Source organism: Hemiscyllium ocellatum, chromosome 10 (genome assembly GCF_020745735.1).
Source record: "Hemiscyllium ocellatum isolate sHemOce1 chromosome 10, sHemOce1.pat.X.cur, whole genome shotgun sequence".
Taxonomy (NCBI): domain Eukaryota; kingdom Metazoa; phylum Chordata; class Chondrichthyes; order Orectolobiformes; family Hemiscylliidae; genus Hemiscyllium; species Hemiscyllium ocellatum.
In genome coordinates, this window is record NC_083410.1 from 28798248 (window position 1) to 28818562 (window position 20315).

At 38.5% G+C, this 20315-nt stretch overlaps 1 protein-coding gene across 1 annotated transcript in view; it reads right to left on the minus strand.

Moving 5' to 3' along the window:
* Positions 1-878: 878 nt before the first annotated feature.
* The window catches only part of LOC132819389 (stonin-1-like), a 104725-nt gene continuing 85288 nt past the window's right edge, over positions 879-20315 (minus strand). The window contains exons 9-11 of the mRNA XM_060830873.1: positions 18384-18656; positions 10683-10772; positions 879-986 (exon numbers count right to left, since the gene is read on the minus strand). Of these exons, the coding sequence (XP_060686856.1) occupies positions 879-986; positions 10683-10772; positions 18384-18656 (471 nt within the window). The remainder of the gene's footprint in view (positions 987-10682; positions 10773-18383; positions 18657-20315) is intronic.

Consider the following 20315-nt stretch of genomic DNA (forward strand, 5'->3'; position numbering starts at 1 on the left):
TCAAAATATCAAATATTCACAGACACTCAAAATGAAATTTCCTAGAATCTTTAACTGTTTGCAAAAAAGCATTACATGTAAAAGTTTCAATGAATATTTACATATCTAGTGAGGAAACCTCCTTGATGGGTTGTGGATTTCCTTCTAAAACAGTATACCATATGGAAAAATAAATTGGTTTCAGATGTAAGGCAAAAAGAAAATTACTATGAGTGGCTATGTACACGGGACAGTAGAACTGGTCTGAAAAAAAGTACATTTTTGCTGTTATCTCCATCAAGTAAACAAGCCAAATATGCGAGGAACAGAGTCCCACACTGTGTTCCATTTATGCATTTTCTTTCCATTATTAAAATGCCAATTTATTGGGTATAATTAGTATTTAGTGTTACATAACAGTTGTTCATCTGGTGAAAACAGACCATTAAGTAATTACTCAAGAGTTTTCTGCCCAATCTGAACAAAAACTTTACATAGTAGGCAACATTTTTCCCACTTGTGCTTTTGTGCAGTTTCATTTTGCTTCTTTATGAGTTACATTTTGCATAATAATTTTATTTTCCAAAAATAGAATTAAAGTTTCCTGCAATAAACTATATTTAGCCATGTAATTAATAACTTTACTCCATTGCAAGTATTTTTTAAGTATCATTATTAGTCAGTTCAATAACTTTTGAAAGAACTTACATCATAACAGATTCTGATGAATTATATCATAAGTACGTGAAACATCAATGAATGCAAAGCATAACTTGTACCAACATTTGTTACAAATTAGTTCTTGGGCACATCAGTGAGAAGCCATCAATCCACACAAATCATTTGAAAACGTCTCATATAATGGATTAGGTCACTTGTTTAAGTCAGCGTTTTCACTGCTACCATTCTGCGTCCCCGACAGCTTTAGAGAACACATAATCCCTCCCATTGAAGGTCATTATTCCATCTTTAAGATAAAATTTCCACTTGTTTTTACTTCTGTGAATCTAATACAAAAAGAAAACACTCACACCATTGTAGTCAAATACAGTGCATCATATCAATGATGCCAATGATCACTTCCATAAAACTGTCTTTCAGCATAAAAAGGTAAACTGAATAGCAATGCCAGATTCATATAGGGACCATTGGAAGATAGGAATAACATAATAAGTTGGAAGAACAAACTGCCTTGGAACAAATTTTTAAAATCAGACAATACACAGAACTCCATGAAAATATGAATTTAAAAAGACAAGCTAACATCACAGGAATGGATCTTTTGTCAAAATCCAGTGTTCTAACAAAGGATTGACAACTGAGCAATTTACATTGCAATTAAAGTCAGTAAGAAGGAACAAACTGACAGCTACACACAATTGTTCACACCTCCATGCTGTGTCAAAATGACTACAATTTGTTGGAAGTCAATTGTGTTGGTAACAATAGCAACAAATTAATATATAACAACATTTCACAACCAGCAAGTGCAATAATGACCAGCTATTCTGTTTTCAAGGTGGTGCAATTAATATTGGTTGTGCCAGAAAAATACCCTTTTATCCTCAGTATCTTTTACATCCACGTAAACAGGCAGGTGAGGCTTTAGTTTAGTCTCTCATTAACAACCCAGAATTTCTAGCAACGGAATAATGAAGCATCAGGACAGAAAATACAATCAAATCCTCAAAGTGAAATCAGGATTTCCTAACCAAGACAAGTACTAACACTGGACCAAGCAGTAGGATTCACTCCAACTATTTCAACCCAATCAATTTTGATGAACTTAAGCAAGCCAATTATGGCATGTTCTCAATTCAGTCTCACTGGTTGAAATCATGCAACTGTAGGAACTCTGAAAATTACACTGCTGGCTTTACATTTTTATGGTTATCTTTTCCAATGAAGAGGGGTAATTTAATCTTCAAATACAATCTCAGACATTTGCAGCACAGGAGAAGGCTATTTGGTTTATCATCATCAAGTGTGTGGTGCTGGGAAAGCACAGCAGATCAGGCATCATCTGAGGAGCAGGAGAATTGACATTTTGGGGAAAAGCCCTTAATCAGGAATGAGACTATGAGGGTGCAGAGATAAATGGGAGAGTTGTGGGGCTGGGTGGGGGGGGGGGGGGGGGAAGGTAGCTGAGATAGGAAGATAGAGGTGGGGGTAATGGTAATTGATAGGAGAGGAGAATGGAGCAAATAGGTAGGAAGGAAGATGGACAGGTAGGACCAGTCATGAGGGCGGTGCCAAGTTGGAAGATTGGAACTGGGATAAGGTGGGGGGGGGGGGGGGGGGGGGGGGGAAATGAGGAAACTGCTGAAATCTACATTGATGCCATGGGATTGGAGGGCCCTGAGGCAGAAGATGAGGCATTCTTCTTCCAGGCATCAGGTGGTTAGGGCATGGCGATGGAGGAGGCCAACTCGAAGACACCACCTCCTATTGCCCCCTCAACCAGGACGTCACCTCCCATTACCAAACCATCATCTCCCAGACCATACACAACCTCATCATCTCAGGGGATCTCCCACCCACAGCTTCCAACCTCATAGTTCGGGAACCCACACTGCCCAGTTCTACCTCCTACCCAAGATCTACAAGCCTGACTACCCCAGCCTACCCATTGTCTCGGCCTCCTCCTGCCCAACTGAACTCATTTCCATATACCATGATACTGTTCTATCCTCCACCTCCAACCCCTCCCGTTCCAGGAACTCCCCACATACATTCTGGACACCACCCATGCCCTCCACCTCCTCCAAGACTTTCATTTCCCTGGCCCCCAAAGCCTCATCTTCACCATGGACACCCAGTCCCTATACATCACCATCCGCCATGACCAGAGCCTCCAAGCCCTCTGTTTCTTCCTCTGTTGACATCCCCACCAGTACCCTTCCACTGACGCTCTCATTCGTTTGACTGAACTCGTCCTCACCCTCAATAATTTCTTATTTGAATCCACCCATTTTCTTCAGATGAAAGGGGTAGCCATGGGCAGCCGCATGGGGTCTAGCTACGCCTGTCTGTTTGTCAGCTACGTGGAACAGCCCATCTTCTGCAGTTACACCGGCACCATTTCCCCACCTTTTCCTCTGTTACATTGATGACTGTATCAGCACCATCTCGTGCTCCCATGAGGAGGTTGAACAGTACATCAACTTCATTAACACATTCCACCCTTAAGTTCACCTAGACCATCTCAAACACCTCACTTCCCTTCCTTCTCCATCTCCATCAACAGTGACTGACTCAACACTTTGACTCCCACAGCTACCTGAACTACACATTCTCCCATCCTGCCTCCTGTAAAAATGCTATCCCTTATTCCCAATTCCTCTGCCTCTACCGCATCTGCTCTCAGGAGGACCAATTCCACCACAGAACACACCAGATGGCCTCCTTCTTTAAAGACCACAATGTCCCCTCCCACGTGGTTGATGATGCCCTCCAGCATATCTCATCCACTTCTCACACCTCTGCCCTTGAACCCCCCACCCCCAAGTCCTCACCTTCCAACCCACCAACCTCCGTATACATCGCATCATCTTCCACCATTTCCGCCACTTACAAACAGACCCCACCAGAGATATATTTCTCTCCCCACCCCATCTGCTTTCCTTAAAGACCATTCCCTCCTCGACAGACTCACACCCTCCCTCTCAGCACCTTCCGTTGCCACTACAGAAATTTCAAAACCTGCGTCCATACCTCCCCCCTCAACTCCGTCCAAGGCCCCAAAGAAGCCTTTCACATCCAAAGTTTTCCTTGCACTTCCACATGTCATTTACTGTAGCCGTTGCTCCAGATGCGGTCTCCTCTACATTGGGGCGACAGAATGCCTACTCACGCAGCACTTCAGAGAACATCTCTGGGACAACCACACCAACCAACCCCACCATCCCGTGGCCAAACACTTTAACTCCCCCTCCCACTCCGCCGAGGACATGCAGGTCCTGGGCCTCCTCCATTGTCACTCCCTAACCACCCGACACCTGGAGGAAGAACACTTCATCTTCCTCCTCGGGACCTTCCAACCTCACATCAATGTGGATTTCACCAATTTCCTCATTTCCCCTCCTCCCACCTTATCCCAGTTTCAACCTTCCATCTCAGTACCGTCCTAATGACCTGTCCATCTTCCTTCCCACCTATCCGCTCCACCCTCCTGTCCGACCTATCACCATTACCCCCACCTCCATCTACGTATTGCACTTTCAGCTATCTTCCCCCCAGACCCATTCCCCCTCCCATTTATCTCACCATCCCCCTCAGCTCACAGACTCATTCCTGATGAAGGGCTTTTGCCCGAAACATCGATTCCCCTGCTCTTTCGATGCTGTCTGACCTGCTGTGCTTTTCAGCACCAAATTATTAACTCTAATCTCTAGCATCTGCAGTCCTCACTTTCACCTATTTGATTTATCATGTCTGTACTAGCTGTAAAAGGTCCCACTTTCCTGTTCATAATCCAGATAGCCTTGCATGTTATGGCATTTCAACTATATATTAACTACTTCTTAAATTTGATTTCTGCCTCTTTCAAGTTTTCAGTCAAATATTTCCAGAATTCTCTTCCTCCGAGTGGAAAAGAATGCTCTATTCCCTTCTACAATTTATCTTAAATCTATGCCTTCTTACTCACCACTGCAAATTCATATTTATAAACAAGTTCTTCATTCACTGTGGAGTTTTTTCCTCTCCACCTCTAGCTCTTACTTCTTTCTCTCCCTTTCAGTTCACTATTTCTCTCCCTTCCTCTCTCTTCAGCACAATGTAGAGGAGACCGCATCTGGAGCAACGGCTACTCACTCTTTCTGCAAAGAAGTCTTAATCAGAACACATGCAGGGTTTAATTCTTTTCCATGGATAAACAATTTTACTTTTAGAACCAGTTTCAACAGAATGAAATTATTGCTAAGCCAATGAGAAGAAAGAAAAATAACCTGAGAAAGATACAAAGTCACACTGACCAAGTCAATACACCTGACTTTATTAAAGTTCTCAACACGCAATAAGTTTTGGCACAGAAAGATGATCAAAGAATATGTTGCACACAATCAGCAAAAAAACTTGGTGGATTTTTATTTCAACAAGTAGATTTATTTCGCTGTAACTATAAATAATGCCAGTTTTGACTGTGTCTCTCCCTGAAACAGGCAGAACTCCTACCTCTCAAAAAACATTTATAAAGCTAATACACAGCAGGAGGAGGTATTGCAATCATGAAGTTACAACAGGGTTAATGGGAATGAATTTGTTTTCTGCACGTTCATTCATGGACGCGAGGTAAAAATTAAAAACAAATGTCTGCATTTTTGCAGCAAACGGCATCAGAAATCTATGCAAATACTTTGCGGAGTTCATCTTTAAGACTGCTCAAGACAGTTTCAAAACACTACTCTAAAATTTAAAGCTGATCATGAATTTTATGATAGAAAAAATTCTCTAACTTTTATTTATTTTGAAATATTAAAATATAGTGATTCAATTTCAAGTCTTCAGAGAATCCAAACAGTTCAGAGTAACAACAGAATGTCTAAATTTAGAGCAAAAGCAAAATACTGTAGATGCTGGAAATCTGAAATAAAAACCGAAATATCTGGAGAAGCTCAGCAGATCTGCCAGCAGCTGTGGAAAGAGGAATAGATTTAATGCTTTGAGCCTTGAGAACAGTACTGAAGAGGAGTCTCAAGATGTTAACTCTGTCTCTCTCTCCACAACTGCTGACAGACCTGTCAAAATTTATCAAATCTCTTTAAACTGACTTCTTTACAGCTCCAGAATAAATAGGTTAGACGGGTATTCTGCAGAGGTCCAAGACAATTCTGTTTGATATGCAAGGAATATTGGCAATCCATCACCTTAGTGAGGAACAGAAAAATGCATGGTCATTGTACCTAACATGATTTCATGTGGAAGTACTGTTCCATTAAAAGTAAAATGAACAAAGGAATAGCCTGCTTGGAAAGCATAAAGGATGCCACTAAGTGTTTGACATTGAAATTATGCTGAATGTAGTGGACAAGCATCTTATAGATATAGTGATTAATTTGGTGAACGAAGGATAAAAGAACCTCATTCATTGCGTATAAGGAAGAAGAGTGGGTGAATGCAAAAGCTTTGAAAACTGTAACATGGAAGAGTGAAAAGCTCAGTTGAAAAAAAATTAGCAATCTGAGAGATTGCAGTTTAAAATTTATCAGCTTTGATACCTCCATCAGTAGAAAGATCTTTCATCCCATTTGCCTCCACATTCAATGGAGCATCTTAAGTAATTTTCATCACTTCAGTGTAATAGTACAAAACACATATACATCCCATCCCCAGTATCAGAACTGCAAAGCAACATTTTGCTCGAAAAGTCTCTGGTCCACTTTTCCAATGCTTCCAGCATCATCCCATGCATATGCAGAAAATGCAACATCTGCTCTTTTCCTTCCAATTTCCTCATTGTTTGGAGCCCCAAACACAGGTGAAATACCTTGTGCTTACTTCAATTAAGTGTGAGAGATTTTTTTTCCCTACTTGAAGGTGGTAAGGAAAGTACCAGGAATGGGACACATTCACCATTAGATATATTTTCAAAGCGAAACAAAGTGAAGTAATTGAAAGCCAGATCAGATTCAGCGAAATGGAGCACCATGCTGGTAGATAGGGTTTGGTTGGGCTGCCATTCAATGAGAAGCCAGAAATGATACAGGTAAAGTTCCAGTGGGACTGGATATCCTTGTGAAAAGCAAATAATAATGACAACATATCATGGGGCTTCAGAAGTTTCACAGCACACAGACAGACTGAATTTATCAAGAGAGGTTGGATGTTAGATGGAACCAGTTTAATAGTACAGGAGGAAACAATATCTGTTGATAAAGTAGGAATGAGCATTATAGAGCTAATGTTCAATAAGTTAGGAGATGCCACAAGAGGCTATTCAGCCCATTATATTTCCTTAAGTATTATCCAGTTAATATAACTCCACCATCCCTTCCCCATAAACTGCAATATGTCCCATCTCCTTTTGAAAGTTATTACTGAATCTGACTTCATTATCCTTTCAGACTATACATTCATGATCATCACCACATATGGAAAATGTCTCCCCACCTTCTAAGAACTATGATCACTGGAATCCTTTCTCCAGAAGACTTCATTGCCATCTACCAGATTGTCTCTCAGCCTGTTATTTACTTGTTTTGGAAAGCTTTTCCTCACCAATGTGACTCGAACACATACTGCCAACATCCTATTTCTGACTAGAGTATCCATTCTCATTTGCTACTTACCTGGTCCTGCATTCACATTAAATTTTGTCATGACAGAATGATGCCACCAAGCAAGTCTTCTCCCTTGGCATGCTGGTCAGAAAAAAGCCTGAATTTTCACAATGATGGAGTTGATCTCCAAAGTGCCAAAATGGTTCTGGAGCTCATTTTCTAAAAAGGTCCTGCCTGTAAATCTACTATGTATAATTTTTGCCGGGGTGAAAGAAACAGGAACTGGTTGTAGCTTCCAGTTCTCAGAGGGGAAATCATACAACTTTGCAAATAAGTTCTAAATGTACTGGAGTGTTGTTTAAATTTAAATACGCTTTTAGAATATTAAAGTTCTCTTCTGGATCGGTCCAGGGCACCTTGGAGAGAAGTAAGGCACCCTTTGTGACTAATAAAGGTAGACGTGAATGTGGGTAAAAATTGGATAAACGAAATGGAACTGTCAAGCTATCCAAGGAAATGTTAAACTGCTAAGGGCATTAAATCTCCGCCCTGTAGTTAAAAGAAACAATCTGCAATTTAGAAAAAAACCAGTGCTTGCTATTTCATTCTGCTGACATAAACTCCAGGTCTGGATTTGTGCTGCATGGCTGATTTATAAAAACCATCATTACCACATTTTCATTAACAGCTGAGTTCTTGACGTGCCTTCGTACAGTGCATTGGTAGTGCCCCTTACTTTTGGGTCAGGAGACCCAGTTCTCAGTTTCACCTGCTCTCCACATTTATCATAACATTTCTCAACAGATTGATTAAAAATATCGAGAACAAAGATGGAGTATTGTATCAGACACAAATGGGCAGAAAAGTCTCCTTCAGCACCATAATTCTGCCTTGTGGAGCTATGAGTAAACATGCATATTTCTATATTATGTTAGGGGAAGTTAATCAGTGTTGAGACATTTTAAAAATATTGTGGAGTCATGGGTAGACACTTTGGACTTTTTATTTATTTGATCTCAACATAGGTCCTGAGTCTGCCTATTGTGGGCACTTTGAGTTAGCATGGAGAGCTGACTGTCAAATGATAGTGGGTGGAGGGTATAGGATGGCATAAAGTTGCCATAAGGGCTATAATGGATTATAGTGTTGAGTAGCAGGGCATATCTTGGCATAGTGTGTGTTGTGCAGGGACATAACATAGCATGAAAGGAGTGTAAGAGTCTGTTGGCAGTGAAAAGTGGGATACAGCTTAATATGGACAGTATGAAGGCTATGGGGTTAGTGGGTCGAGGGCATGACGTGAGGATATGGGTAGCAATGAGGGTTCAGCGTGGTGTATGAGGTGGTATGGATGAGGCATGCTGAATATATAAGAGCTGAGTACTGATTACGTTTTATTTTGTTTCACAGCTGGGGCAAAGTTCTGGAGCACCAACAGCAGTCTTTCAGGCAACCCACTTCGACACCCAGCAACCCAAATGGTCTCTGAATTTTTTCTATTAGTAGAGCACTTGCATTTCATTAACACCCCTACCCAGGAAGAAAAGCTACATCACTTCGGAGTCAGGTTTGTGGAGCCAGGGATCTTCCCGACTCTGTCGGATACAGGAGCAAAACTTCAAGCCAAACTGCTCTTTCCGCAATGCCCCTAGTTGCTATGAAATTGATTCAGTGACAGTATTCTTGCATTTACAAGTGGTATAAAACTCTACCCTTAAATGTGTAATCTAGGGTATTATTTCAGTAGCAAGAAAACTCACTGCCAGTGATCCAACATTACAAAATCTGGTTCTTGCAGTTTACTAATTAAAATAATTGCGTAAAGAAGTTGCCATTTCTTGATCACAGTGAAGTCAATCAAGTGATAAAATACCATAAGAAGAATTAGTACAATGTACTGTGGCACATAATCCATGTATGTTGACAGGCTGTTTCTTCTGTTTACTGAAGATCAAGCATAACATTAACTTCTACAATATTCATTCTTATTGAAATACTTTGTCTGTGAACCAGACATCAGAAAGTCAACAGGACTATGACATTTTGAATCAGTGTATTATCCATACAACCTCTTTACTAATTCATAAAACTGTTTTATGATTTCATAATACAAGCATCATTCTAACATCAGCAGTGCCGCCTTAAGTTCTAATCCAATGTGCCCAGTGAACTATTTTGTAGACCACCAACCAAACATTTCTCACACCACAAAGAGAAAATTTTTATTCATCTCAATGTAATTAGTGACTTAAAATTGCTCAAACTTCTGTTTGAAAGTTGCAATTAATGACATCAAGAAGTTCAGACAAATTTCTAATCACATAAATAATGACAGACATAGCTAGAGACTGTTCGTGTACTATCCATTCACAATCAGGCCACTACTTTTGACTGGTTAGAATCTATGTTTAAGTAGTAAGAACTAATTCTATTCCTTTCATTGCTACTCATCCCATTATCTGAATCTTATGAACTCAACAAATTTACTGGTTAATTAGGAAGATATTATCTATTTTCAGACAAGGAAGCATAGAACTGATATACTCAAATAAATTTCATACTGCACACCAGAATTGCCTCAAATGCTCTACATTGCTTGATCTTTCTGATATTGGACAAAATCCACCTTTGCAATCATACGTCTGACCATTTTTCATAATTTACCACTTGAAGTCTGACACCTGACACTTTTATTTCCCTCTCTACGTTGACAGGACTAAGTAAATATAAATTGCTGATGTAGAAGATCTTTTTTGACAAGAGAGGTGGAAGGAAGAAGTAAAGAATCTTCAATTGTCTTTGGGCAAGTGTCAAAATCATCCTAAAATGGAAGGAAGAATAAAAGCCAAGTAGCACTAGCTCATTTTGAAACCTAGAGCTTCAAGTACTTTATAATACAGAACACCAACTGCACAGACAAGGCTCAAAACTACTCATCTTTTCTGCATTCCTGAAATTCAATGTTTTCTAAATGAACTATAATCATTTTTTAATTAAGTCACGTAGGACAGATATTAGAGCTTTCAAATGGGCATTAATTAAAAGTATATCACAAGTGTAGTTATAAATAGTTCTGCAACTGAAATAAATGAGCTCCCAACATAAAATTGTATTTTTTTCCTGAGCTTTTCCATTTTTTAATATTTTCATTTTACTCTCATTTTTTCTGAGATGTACAGATCTTGTGGCAAGTGATGAGCCAAACATGTGCCTGCTTACAAGGTTTCTACATCTTATCTGACAGGTAGAAAGACAGCCGAGTATATATTTCTTTCTAACTTTATCTCTTGTCATACGGTTAAATAAGTAGTTTCTTCTTCCACCACCCCATAGCAAAAACATAACAGTAGGGAATTGAAAACAATTGCTGCATGAATCTGCCCATCTACTGGGTATCAGATAACTTCTAAAATAAAAAACATGATTTGAAAGAAAAATATAAATACATATTTGCTTGAATGCACTAACAAAAAAAGTTCTCACCTTGTCATATTGGCAAACAATTACATTATCTGTATCAAATAGATCAGGTACCTCCTGTTCACTCACATCATCGCCTGAATTTAAAGGATCCTGCAAAATAATTGCATTCAAATTAATTTTGCACCATTAATTACCAAAGATTAATAACAATAACATTTCTGCAGGCTTTATATAAAATTGAAAAAGTAAACAATTGAAAGACCAAGATTCACAGAACACAATTTTAATAGAAAAAGATAGAGGAAAGGAATTGTATTACTGTAGTGCCTTTCATAACCCACAATGCTTTACTGCCAATGAAATAACCATGAAGTGTGGACAGCAAGCAATATTGGGAAGAAAGGACAAGGTAAACCTGAAAGTAGCTGGGTGTTGCAAAGCTTCTAAAATATTAAAACAAACATTCAAATGTCTTTTAAAGATTAATGACAGTTGAGAGAAATAAGAAAAAGAGATTAAAAGCAAAACCAACTATACAAAATAATGGTTGCAATGGAAAATTTGCACTATTATACTACTTTTCATTTGACTTGTAGAATTACAGATCAATTAGAAATTTGCAAGGAAACTGAGGTGGCAATGCTTCAATGGTCAATGACAAAAAAAAGACTAATCTCATGGAGACAGTCAAGCTCTGGCCCACAAGATCATTAAAAGTAATTTCAAGATTGAAATGAAACTCTCTTTCTCTTCAAGCTTCAGAAGGTCTAGAGAACAAATCCTGTTTCCAGTATGAGTAATGTTACATCAGGAGCTCAAACAGAAGTATTTCTTTCCTCATGAATGGAATCCCTGACCATTTTGATAATCTGTGTCAGTTTACAGTCTGTTTACTTAACCAACAGAAATGAACCCAAGCAAGATATCCCCTGATACAGTAACACTCTTGTTGAGCAACTGAACTCAAACCATCATGTACTACTTCCTAACAATCTGAGGGGTTAAGTAATAATAATGTGTTAAGACTATATGTATCAACAAGGTCGTCTCTCTATATTTATCCATATGCTAAAGCTTTTCAGTAATCCCAGAAGGTAATATGCTGTTTTTTGGACAAAGATCTAATTCAGTGCAAGTAGGTTAGACAGAAGTATGTATTCAGTGAATTTGAGTTAATACAATGAAAAGACCTTGAAAAAATAATCTTAAATATGAAAATTCCAAGCCTGTTAAAGGTCTATTTCTATTGTTCTAAGCATTGGTTATATTATCAGCCTCTTTCCCTTTGTCAAAAATGGCTAATAACTGCAGGTGACCAACTTGCTTTTGGGGATTTCTGGGAATCAAATTTCCTTTATAGGTCAGCATTTATTTCTCAACTTTAATTACTCTCAAGCTGATGGCAGTTCACTACCTTCTTTAATCACTTTGATCTAGTGTAAAGATCACTACAACTGCCACTCATATCACCGCTGTTCAAACTATGACATAACTAAATAAACAATTATAATGCACCAGTAGAACACAGTTCAACTTGTCAATCTGGTCTTACATGGGAGGCAGAAAGCCTCTGCAACCAATCTGGATCCATTAAAATCTCTTTCAGTCCAGTCAATGCAGTATTCCGCTCTTGAATTTCCTCAGTGCGTGTGCAGCAAAAGCTTTTCTTTGTCCATCCCATCCTTCGTTTTCCAGGTTTAGAGGGCTAATTAGGTGCCCTTCTGCCCTCATTTATCTTTCTCTTACGATGTTCCATTGATGCTTCTGACCATTCCTCTGTCGCACTTCTTCCTTGATGATGTCTCTCCAAGTGATGCCCAAGACTTTTGGGAGGCAATAGTAATGGAAAACCTCCACTTGTTATACCTTTTCTCTTCTTTTCCATGTTTCACTGGCACAGACTGCAGTTGGCATTACTATGGACATGCAGCTTCATAGTCTTATGGTTGTGTTCATGGTGGATACTGTGACCCAGTAAAACACAGGCAAAGCAGTCATAGAGTCATAGAGATGTACAGCATGGAAACAGACCCTTCGGTCCAACTTTTCCAAACCGAACAGATATTCCAACCCAATCTAGCCCCACCTGCCAGTACCTGGCTCATATCCCTTCAAACCCTTCCTATTCATATACCCATCCAGATGCCTTTTAAATGTTGCAATCGTACTAGCCTCCACCACTTCCTCTGGCAGCTCATTCCATAGACATACCATCCTCTGTGAAAAAGTTACCCCTTAGGTTTCTTTTATATATTTCCCCTCTCACCCTATGCCTATGCTTTCTGGTTTTGGACTCCCCTACTCGAGGGAAAAGACCCTGTCTATTTATCCTATCCATGCCCCTCATAATTTTATAAACCTCTGTAAGGTCACCCCCTCAGCCTCCAATGCTCCAGGGAAAACATCCCCAACCTATTCAACCACTACATATAGCTCAAACCTTCCAACCCTGGAAACATCCTTGTAAATCTTTTCTGAACCCTTTCAAGTTTCACAACATCTTTCTAATAGGAAGGATACCAGAATTGCATGTAATATTCCAACAGTGGCCTAACCAATGTCCTGTACAGCCGCAATATGACATCCCAACTCCTGTACTCAATACTCTGACCAATTTCAAGGTCCTTACCATTAAGTGTATAAGTCCTGTTAAGATTTGTTTTCCCCAAAATGCAGCACCTCGCATTTATCTAAATTAAACTCCAACTGCCACTTCTTTGCCCATTGGCCCAACTGATCAAGATCCCATTGTAATCTGAGGTAACCTTCTTCGCTGTCCACCAAGCCTCCAATGTTGGTCTCATCTGCAAACTTACAAACTCTTCCTCTTATGCTCACATGCAAATCATTTATATAAATGAAGAAACCTAGTGGACCCAGCACCGGTCCTTGTGGCACATCAACGGTCACAGACCTCCAGTGTGAAAAGCAACCCTCCACCACCACCACCCTCCTCTTCTACCTTTGAGCCAGTTCTGTACCCAAACAGCTAATTCTCCTTGTATTTCATAAGATCTAACCTTGCTAACCCGTCTCCCATGGTGAACCTCGTCAAACATCTTATTGAAGTCCATAAAGATCACGCCCACCACTCTGCCCTCAACAATCCTCTTCGTTACTTCTTCAAAGAGAAAATTGCAAACAGATGTATTCTATCCAGGAGTACGAGAAAAGAAGCGAAGTACAAAACAGCAGAAGAGCAAGGCACAGGCTCAGTCACAAACCAAAGAACAACAGCAAAGATTAATGCTGCAAAAGTCACAAAATTCTTGCTAATTGATATCATGGGCAGGAACCTCTTGCTTTTACTGTTCATGGTGTCAAGTTGACTGCTAAAGAATAACTCAAAGGAAAAAAGTCAGTTTGTGAAAGCAAAGCTGTCCATCCATCTCTGCTGATGCCAAAGATTTCCCTGCTAATATTAGCTATGGTAAAACACTAATGGAGATTTTTTCCAAGATTATAACAAGAAAAATGGAGAAACTTGTTCAGTGGTGGACACTGCTGGATCTGCCATGTCTTGCACTGAGTGCTACTGAAGTAGTTAGTCCTGGTTAACACTTCACTATCTTCTTATGAAAGCAGACTTTACATTTACTTATATCACTTCAAACTAAAGATGTAATGTTCAGTTACTGTCTGTCTCCAGGGATTCATTCCAATAACAAATCAAAACACCCTCTTTCAGTTTTGGCTAAGAAATTCAAGCAAATCTGACAAAAGTTACTTTTTATTTTGACTACTAGAGATCCCACGAAAAACACATGAAACCCGAAGACCTGTATCCCATAAAAACAACAAAATGTGCCAAACCTTTGAAGGAAGGATACAAAGCAGCATATTTGCTGAGGAGCTTTCACCATGTAACAGGAGCAGAATTGACCTTATTTAACAAGCAGCGATGCAAAGTTGTACAGAATATATCCTTGGGTAAGAATATAATAGAGAAATTCTAGTTCTCCTTTTGTTCTTCTAAATTGCAAAACAGTTTTATCAACTCTACACCTCTGAAATCATTTTCAAATCTGCTATTTTAACTAATTTCCTCTTCACTTTAAAGTCATACATGTAGCAATCTTATGGATTACAATTCTCATAATCCAACTCCATCCATACTTTCCCCTCAAATCTTCAGCTTTTTAAACAAGAGCCTGACATTAGTACATCAGTACTTCCTATTTGCCTTATCTTTTTGTATTCTTCTTAATCTATCTGATAATCTACACCAAGTGTTTTGGCAGCACACATGAATTTCCTAACAAAAAGACTGCACACCACATATAAAACCAAGTGTCCAGTGCCATTTTTTTTGTAATGCAACAAAGCATTGGGCCTTTGTATAGTTTACAAAATTGATTTACCTAAGTGGATTCATAATTTATGGACCTTTATTTTAAATAAGCAGTTGACTGTCACTTACAGCAATAAATTTTACTTTGGTTAATTAGGTTATTGAAACAGACAAGTAAGGTTAAAAATGAATTATGTAACAAGATGTTGTTAATGTATTGCAGTCAGAACCATTCAAGAACTCATTGCACATATTCTGAATCATTTTATAAACAGCCATCATTTTGTAAATCAATAAACTCGAATTTTGGCGTTTTGTTAGAGACCAACAGCTGCAGAATTTTCACAATTCATTTTTCCAAGGATCCAGTTAATGTTTAATTCTTCAAAAATATTGTCTGTGAGACTTGCATGTTTGCTTCATATTATTAATTATTCTGAAAGAAAGATTAGCAGACAGATTCATAATGTTAAGTTGAGGGATTTGGGCAGAGGAAACACGTCGAGTACAGAGCATTTATTTATAAAATAACTGGAAGAGTATTAAGTTTATATGGCTCATGCAGTAAAATCTCATTGGGGAATCAAAACTTCTCAGCAGCCAAAAGTCTCAAATAAAGACCAGATTTGGTCTGGATGATTGCCAAAAATCAATACAATACCTATAAAGGAAAAACTGATATTTTGGACCAAGAACACTTCTTAATTTCCTGCCTGCATGAACAAATTCATTTTTTAAAATTAATAGTTCAGCATTACAAGATATATGAAGCACTATTCACTACGTAACTGCTAACCCAGTTATTACCAAATATCAAAGGACTGGATTTGTAAATTCACACATTATGCTTCAATGATGTACCTCAGACAGGAATACCTAACCAATTTAAAATATTATCTAACATTCTTAATTAGAATATACCTCTACTGCTATTAGAAACACTGAGTTAAAATCCACCAGACCTCTAAGATCTGCCAAGTCTCACAAAATATACTTTCGAAGTAAACAATATATTAAAGCTTCTGTGCCAGCAGTAACTCTAAATCTATCCTCTTAATTTGCTAAAAATATGATGAGAACCTGTACCAGAACAAACGACAAAATAAACATTTTTACCATACTTCCATTTAAGATTACCAAAAATTGGGCTAAACAAAATGGAAATCCTTTTAGTACCAACAGAAGTACTGAAATCTGGATAGAGTCAAATATTTACTTGTCTTATGATTGAATGGCCCAGAGATCAGAGATCAGGCTATTTTGGATCTGATAATGGGCAAATGATCTCAGAATAAAAGATCCCCTCGGAAATAGTGACCATAACATAGTACTAAGTTTCAAAGTAAAAAAAAGGGTCAGAAACAACAGTGCTAAACTTAAATAAGGGCCATTACAAAGGAATGAGGATAGTGTTGGCTGGAATAGATTGGAAAAGCAGTTTAATAGAAAACACATTTGATGAAAACTGGCAGATATTTTAAAAATAGTTCGTGACTTACAACAAAAATACATCTCAGTAAGGAGGATTCTTGGGAAGTGGATGAATCAATCTATGTTTTTTATTCATTCGTGGGAGGGCATCACTGGCTATACCAGCATTTATTGCCCATCTCTAATTGCCTAGAGGGCAGTTAAGAGTCAACCATATTGCTGTGGGTCTGGAGTCACATGTAGGTCAGACCAGGTAAGGATGGAAGTTTTCTTTCCTGAAGGATATTAATGAACCAGGTGGGTTTTTCCCAACAATCGACAATGGTTTCATCATCATCATTAGATCATTAATTCCAGATATATTACTGAATTCAAATTCCACCATCTGCCATGGCAGGATTTGAATCCAGGTCCCCAGAACATTAGCTGAGTTTCTGGATTAATAGTCCCGTGATAAGACTACTAGGCCATTGTGTCCCCAGTCATGGTTAACCAAGATAGATCAGGACAGTATCAAATTGAAAGAAAAAAACATAATGTGGGAAAGAACTTTTAAGATTGGAAAAGTTATAAAAACCAAAAACATAATAAACTGGGAGAAAATGAACAAGGATAAACTATCAAGTAAAGAAAAAATGAATAGCAAGAGCTTCTTTAAATATGTGAAAAGAAAGGCCAGAATGAACATAGCCCCCTTAGAGAATGAGGCTGGGAAAACAATAACGGGAAAGCAGAAAATGGCAGAGGAGTTGAATAAATACTTCACATCAGTCTTTCGGATAAATACATGAACAGCATTCCAAGAATGCTAAATAATCGAGTGGGATGGGTGGGCGAGGGAGGAGGAAGAAGAAATAAACACAAAAATAAATCACTGGAGAAAACGTACTAGATAAACTAACAGAGCTAAAGGCAAAAAAATCCCCTAAGCCTGATGAGATACATCCCACATTGTTAAAGGAAGTATCTTCAGAGATAATGGGTGCATTTGTACTCTTCCAAGAACTATTATATTCAGCAAAATACCACAAGACCATGTAGCCCATCGAGTCTACACCACCTTTCAATCATGGCTGATACATTTCTCAACCGTATTCTCTTGCCTTCTCCCCTTACCACCGAAAACTTATGTATATCTTAATAATGCTCATTTGAGGGATGGGGATTTCACTGGCTGAGCCAGCATTTACTGTTTATACCTCATTGTCCGTGATAAGGTGGGAGGGAGCTCTTACGTTTAACTGTGGCAGTCCATGCAGTGTAGGCAGACCTACTTGCCATTTGGGAGGGAATTCCAGCCTTTGAGGACCTCATGTATAAATTACAAGAAGCTGGCATACAAATTCAGTAGTTATTAGGAGAGGCAAATGGAATTTTGGCCTTTGTTTCAGAAGGAATAGAATATAAAAATAGGGAGGCCTTGCTAAAACTGTACAGGGCACACGTTAGACCACAGTTGGAATACTGTGAACAGTTTTGCTCCTCTTATCTAAGGAAATGCAAACTTCCTTTGGAGACAGTCCAAAAAAGGTTCACTAGATTGCTCCTGGGCATACAGGAATGTTTATGAGAAGTTGGGTCTGTACTCACTGGTGTACAGAAGAATGAGATATGACCCTATTAAAATCTATACTATTATTAGGGAACTGTTGAGAGGTTGCTTCCTTTTCTGGGACAACATAATCTCAAAGTAAGAGTCACCCACTTAAGACAGGTGAGGAGGAATTTCATCTCTCAAAGGGTCATGAATCTGCGGAAGTTTTTTTACAGTTGAGACCTGTAGAGATTATGTTGTTAAGTATATTCAAGGCTGAGATGGACAGATTTTTAACCAGTTAGGGAATCAACGGCTGTGTGGATAAGACAGGAAAGGGGAATCAAGGATTATCAGATCAGCTATAACTTAACTGAATAGTGAGGGAGAGCTGATGGGCTGAAAGAACTACTTCTGCTCCCATGTCTTATACTTACTACAATTATATGTGATTACTCATCTTTATAGGAACTAAGATCATGATCAAAATATTTTACATAATTACTTCTTCTATAATTTCTTCTTTAGGTTCTTCATCAGAGCCATCACTGGAGGTGTCAGGGCTAGAACTATCATCTTCATCATAACCTTCAAGAGCTTTAAGGTCTTCAGCATCAATAATTCCAAGTATATCATTTTCTTCCACTTCCCGCAGGTTACCAATTTCTTCATCTGAAGACGTATCATTAGTTCCATCTAACTGTGGGATGGATGACTCTTCAGCTTTGATTGGTTGTTCCTCAGATGTGGTGGCAACCATTAACAAGGTTTCATTCACCTAAATGGTATAATCAAAATTTAATTCACCAAAACAAATAATAATCAAATTGTAAAGCAAAAAAAAAATGCTACAGTAGCCTCAAGATATCCAGTCTGGTTTAAGGTTGCTTGAACATAATCTTGTGCAAATTTGAACACGAGTTCATGACTGTACAAGTGATACCATTAAGATGATATAATTAAATACATATTTTATTTGGAAAAAAACAGGAGGAACTATTTCCACAGATTTGGATCTTTCTAAACCTACAGCTTTGTGTGGAAATTTGAGAGGGTGAACATAAAACCGTGGTCACAAACTTCAAAGAAAATGAGCAAAATAGTAACCAAAGAATTTATAAAATCCTGTAATTACTGCAGTTCTGCTCATTTAACCTGCTGTTGCTTTTTGTCAGATGCTAAATGCCAATTCTAACAACTCTTCTTCAACCATGACTCCATCACCAATCATCAAGCTATAATTTCTCAAATGGTCACTGACATCATCTCCTTTGGGGATTTCCCACTCTCTTTCCCACAACATTTACCAATAGACTTCAAGCCTAAAACTTCAGAGCCTGTGTCTACCTTTTTCCAAGGTCCACATACAAGATGTCCCTGGTAACCTCAATGTTTTGTCTCGGATAACTTGTTTCTGCCTATCTCAACTAAGTTTTCTCTCATGACCAGTTTCTTCTAAAACTTTTCAGACACTAACTTCCACTTTAAAAGGTTTCTGGCTCTTAACTCGCTCTTTTTGCAGTGGACACCAATTACATTAGAAACCTATCCTTCACGAGGACAGCAATTTCTTCCTTAAACAAATATATAAATAGCCCCGACCATCTCAAACCTACTTTAGCTGATTGAACCTGTTCTTATACTGAACATGTTCTCTTTTGACTCACAGAAAAATTGACCAAGCCACTCAGCCCAATGATCTCCTCTGCCATTTAACTAGTTCACTGATCTTCTACTGCAATGCCATTTTCCCCCACACTATCCAAAACACCCTTGATAGCTTTAATGTCTGGAAATCAAATAATTGCAGGCTTGAATATATTAAATGCCTGAACCTCTACTCCTTTGGGGTAAAGAATGCCTAAGATTCATCACTCTCTAAATGAATAAATTTCTCCTTATCTCAATCCCAAGTGGCCTTTCATTCTACTAAAACTGTTTCCCCTGGTTCTAGACCGGAGTCAGAAGAAATCTCTTTCCCTTATTTCTCTTATCAAAGCCTCCAAGAATATCACATGCTTCAATGGGATTTTTCAAAACTCTAGAGAATAGACACCCAGTCTCCTCAAAGGAAAATCCCATTCCATGGATCAGTCTTCTGGTGAATTTTTGTTTAACTCTCTCTATGATAAGTATATCATTCTTTATAGACTGAGAACATGAAACTCCAGGTGTGGTCCTACTAAGAATCTAAAGAATTGCAGCAAATGTTTTTAAAACCTGTTTTCTGTATTGTTAAGGCAATAGACAACTCACATTCCTATTGGCTTGTTAGCTTTCAAGTGACTTATGAAAGGGGCACCCAAGTACCTTTGAACATTAACACTTCATAATCACTTGCCATTCAAAAATATTTTGCCTTTCTACTTTTCCTAACAAAGTGGGTAACTTCACATTTCCATGTGCCATGTTCTTTACTTGAAGGTCTTTTGCAACC